General features: G+C 36.5%; 1 protein-coding gene across 1 annotated transcript in view; it reads right to left on the bottom strand.

Annotated features, from left to right (window-relative positions):
• Positions 1-5,195, bottom strand: part of RANBP3L (RAN binding protein 3-like) — a 75,314-nt gene that overhangs the window by 52,357 nt on the left and 17,762 nt on the right. The window contains 2 exon segments of the mRNA XM_006876550.1: positions 674-713; positions 4,531-4,589. Coding sequence (XP_006876612.1) covers positions 674-713; positions 4,531-4,589 — 99 coding nt within the window.

The raw sequence follows: 5,195 nt of genomic DNA, 5'->3' as shown, positions 1-5,195 counted from the left end.
CTGGTCTGCTTGTCCTTTCAAGTGGAAATTTCCCACTTCTGAAGAATCTGGATGCTGTTCAAGATTCCACCTATGGTCTTATGTAATGCAGAGTCTCTGCAGGAAGCCTACTTCACTGGGCACGTTGTAGCCCCATTTTAGGTATTCCAATCAGTTATAGGCAGAAGACGGACTTACAAGCTTTCTATGGTGATCTTTCTGGCTATTTCTTTCTCTCCCCGTCAAGTGTCTATTTTATAATGGTATGTCAGGGAAACCAAGATTCAAAAGACAGCCAAGCATCTTAATATTACTAATGCATACTTTTTAACATTGGAATTGATAGCTAGTGATTATTAAGCAATAGGCATGTAATACTAGTATGAAACAATTAAAAAGGAGGGGCTTCAGCAAGAAATTGCAGATTAATTCTGAGGTTCTAAGGAGAAGATTATCAGTGGATGATGTGAGACAGATAGTGCAGAATTCAAGGAAATTTTAGTTGCTAACATCAATGTTTCAGGTAAATATATATTTCATCTTAAAAAAAAATAGCCTACTTGTATATTTAAAGACAAGGAAAACTATTAAGTGGTGTTTTTTACAGAGTCTGAGTGCACATACTAAAATGCTTGTACTTGCTTATTTTCTTTGTATAAATATTGATTTTGAATGATAGGAAGTAAATCATTACCATGTTCTGCTGCTTCATGAAGGGTGTCTTCTGCAGGTCTCTGAAAGGAAACAGACTTCCAATGAGAGCTGATCACAGCTTTGACATCAGACTTCCTTCCTGTCACTGTGTAACAGAAGCCAGGTCTATTCAGCCCAGCCAAGACAAAGCAGCTCACCTTTATTCAATTAGGCAAGAGAAATATAATACCTCGCCTAATTGAATATTAGCGAAAATGCCAATAGAGGTATCATATTTCAGTGACAAGGAATCATTTGTGAGAGCTTGTTTGAAATGCAGATTTTGAGGGAAGAACTCTCAGGTCAGAAGGCACTCAAAACATGACTGGGGAAGAGTTTCTGCCTCAAAGTAAAGTGGACCTTAATGTTATGAAGGAAGCAAAGTTTCCAGAACGTTCATTTGCTGGTGGGGCACAGTTCAAATGAGAAGAAAACAGCTACAAATGTCCATTAATAATTGGAACATGGAATGTAGAACAATAGTGAAAAATAAGATGGAATGCATAAATATCTATATGCTAGGCTTTAGTGGGGAGTCTTGGTGCGGCATTGTAGGATAAACATCAGACAGCCAACTGCAAGGTCAGTAGTTCAAACCCGCCAGCAGCTCCTCAGAAACCACATACAGGATCACTATGAGTTGAAACTGACTCCACAGCCCATAACAGCAACAACAACAGGCATTAGTGAGTTTAAATACTCTGATATTGGTCATTTTAATTGGAAAATCATATAGCTTACTATGCCAGGAATGACAAATTAAAGAGGAACCACAGCACATTCATTGTCAAAAGAACATTTTTAGTTATATCCATAAATACTATGGTGTGTGTGATAGGATAATATCCATATACGTATAAGGAAGATCAGTTAATATGACTATCCTTCAAATTTATGCAACAATCACTAAAGTCAATGATGATGAAACTGAAGAATTCTCCCAACATCTTTAGTCTGAAACTGATGAAACATGTAATCAAGATGCATTAATAATTACTTGGTGATTGATATGAGAAAGCTAGAAACAAAGAGGAAGGATCACTAATTGGAAAATACAATAGAAACAATGTTGACAATCACATGATAGAATCCTGACTTATTCATTAGAAATAATACCTTTTTTCAAAAACCTAAACCACAACTATAAATGTGAACCTCAGCAGATGGAGCACACAGGAATCAAATTGACTACATCTGTGAAAAGAGACGATGGAGAAATTCAGCAGCATCAACCAAAACAAGGCCAGGAGCAGACTATGAAAGAGACCATCAATTGCTCATATGCAAGTTCGGGCTGAAGCTGAAGAAAGAGAAAAAAAATCCACAGGAACCATTATATGAGTATAACCTATCAGAATGTAGAGACCATGCCAAGACTAGATTTGGTGCATTAGACACTGATTATCGAAGACAAGAACATCATATGTAAAGAAAGCAAAAGGTCGTTAAAAAGACAGGAAGGAAAGAATAGATCAAAATAGATGTCTTATTTGTTTCTATCATACGTTGTAACTACTGATCCTTCCTCTTTATTTTCAGCTTTCTCATGTCAGACTAAAATGAAACTTGCTCTTGAGTGCAGAAAAGCTAAAGCAAATGGAAGAAATGAGGAAATAAAGGAACTGAACAGAAGATTTCCCAGGACAGCTTGAGAAGACAAGTCAAGTATTATAATGAAATGTGCAAAGATCTGGAACTAGAAAACCCAAAGGGAAAAACATGCTCAGCATTTCTCAAGCTGAAAGGACTGAAGAAAACATTCAAGCCTCAACTTGTAATATTGAAGGATTCTATGGACAAAATATCGAATTATTCAGAAAGTATCAAAAGAAGATGAAAGGAATAAAGAGTTACTGTACCCAAAACAATTGGTTGATGTTCAACTTTTTCCAGAAGTAATATGATCAAGAACCAATGGTATTGAAAGAAGATATCCAAGCTTCTCTGAAGGCATTAGTGAAAAACAAGGCTCCAAGAATTGAAGGAATACAAATTGAAATGTTTCAACAAACAGATGCCCTGCTGGAAGCACTCACTCCTCTATGCCAATAATTTTGGAAGACAGCTCCATGGCCCACTGATTCAAAGAGATCAATGTTTGTGCCCATTCCAAAGAAAGGTGAACCAATGAAATGTAGACATGGAATAACATCATTAATATCACATACAAGTAAAATTTTGCAGAAGATAATTTAAAAAATGGTTACAACAGTACTTTGAAAGGGAGCTGCTAGAAATTTAAATCAGATTCAGAAAAGGGATGAGGGATATTGTTGCAGATACCAGATGAATCTTGGTTGGAAGCAGAGACTACTAGAAAGATGTTTACTTGTATTTTATTGAATATACAAAGGTATTCAACTGTTATAACAAACAATGGATAACATTGCAAATAATGGGATTTCAGAAAAGTTAATTATGCTTATGAGGAATATATATAGATACCAAGAGGAAGTTATTGAACAGACCAAGGGGATACTAAAAAGTTTAAAATTAAGAAAGCTGTGAATCAGCGTTGTATCCTTCCACTGTATTCATTCCATCTGTATGCTGAGCAATTAATCTGAGAGACTGGATTGTATGAAGATGAATGTGGCATCTGTATGCTGAGCAATTAATCTGAGAGACTGGATTGTATGAAGATGAATGTGGCATGAAGATTGGAGGAAGACATTAACAACCTACATTATGCAGATGACGCAGCCTTTGTTGCTGGTAGCCAAGGAGACTTAAAGTACTTACTGATGATGATCAAAGATGATAGCCTTTAGTATGGATTGTACCTCAATGTAAAGAAAATGAGAATCTTCACAAATGGACCAATAAATAACATCATGATAAATAGAGAAAAGATTGAAATTGTCAAAGATTTCATTTTATTTGGATGCACAATCAGCACTCATGTAAGCATCAGTCAATAAGTCAAATGATGTGTTACATTAGGTAAACCTCCTGAAAAAAACCTCATTGAGGCATTAAGGTGGAGTCCTGGTACGGCACTGTAGGATATGCACTCAACTGCAAGGTCGTTTTGAACCACAAGGTCGGCGGTTCAAACCTACCAGATGCTCCTCAGAAACCCTATACAGGGTTGTTATGGGTTAGAAACAATTTGATAGCACTTAACAACAACAATAACAAGGTATTAATGAGTTCTACGGTGCACCTGACCCAAGCCATAGTATTTTCAATCAACTCATATACATATGAAAGCTGAACAGTGAATAAGGGAGACTGGAAAATAACTCATGTGAATTATGGTTTTGGCAAAGAATATCATGAATTACCAGAAAAACTAACAAATCTATTTTGGAAGAAGTACAGCCTGATGGCTCTTGGAAGTGTCAATGGAAAAACTTTGTTTCTTATATTTTGGACATGTTGTCAGGAAGGATCAGTCCCTGGAGAAGGACTTTATGCTTGGTAAAGTGGAGGGTCAACAAAAAGAGGAAGATTCCTGATGAGATGGATTAATACAGTGACAGCAACAATGAGCTTCAACATAAAAATTCTGAGGATGGTTCAGGATCAAGCAGAGTTTTGTTCTGAGTACATCGGGTAACTATGAGTGGGAACCATATTGACATCACCTAACTGGTAGCGTAGTGATAACGAATTGGGCTGCTAACCTCAGCATCAGCAGTTCGAAACTACCAGCTGTTCTGCGGGAGAAAGATGAGGCTTTCTGCTCCCGTAAAGATTTACAGCCTCGGAAACCCTGCACAGGTTTGTTATGTGTCGGAACCGACTCCACAGCACATAACAACAACAACAACTAACAGATACATATAGTTAACTTCTTGAAATACTTTGTTGAAGTAAAAACAAACCAATGAAGCAAAGGCAGTGTGACCTTACCTTAAAAGTTTGTTCCCTCTTTTCAAAAACAAATGTTGGCTGAGCAATGACAGCTTTTTCTGTGAGAGAAAAAGAACAAAATAATCAATGTACTCTGATATTTCTAATACCAACTGATAACAGTGAAGTGGATTTTTGTTTTATATATTTTCTTGTCTTTATCCAAACCATTTTACATGGATACTAAAAATTTTATAATTCTAATAGAGAAATATATACTTAAGGAAAGTTATAATAGTCATATACTAAGTCATGTTTTTAATATTTAAATGAGAAATCAGTATTAAACAATGTTCTTAAGTAGATAAAGTTTGTCTTCAGCTTTGCCAGCCTTCTCAATCTTTACATTTGCTTTTCTTACTAAGAAAAGAGAGAAAAACAAATTCACTGTAGTGTACAAATGAACGATAACAGGTTTGAATATCAGCACTGAGAATTTTTAGGAAATATTATATGACTATACGACTGTTGTAAGGAGCTCTGGTAGCGTAGTGGTTACGAGTTGGGCTGCCAACCTCAAGGTCAGCAGTTTGAAACTACCAGCGGTTCCACTGGAGAAAGATGAGGCGTTCTGTTCCCTAAAGATTTACAGCCTCAGCATCCCTGTGCAGGGTCACTATGAGTCGGAACCGACTCCACGGTACTTAACAGCAACAATATGACTG

This window comes from Chrysochloris asiatica, unplaced genomic scaffold (assembly GCF_000296735.1).
Source record: "Chrysochloris asiatica unplaced genomic scaffold, ChrAsi1.0 scaffold00390, whole genome shotgun sequence".
Classification (NCBI taxonomy): Eukaryota; Metazoa; Chordata; class Mammalia; order Afrosoricida; family Chrysochloridae; genus Chrysochloris; species Chrysochloris asiatica.
The sequence above is the reverse complement of the archived record's forward strand: the minus strand, read 5'-3'. Positions and strand labels throughout refer to the sequence as shown.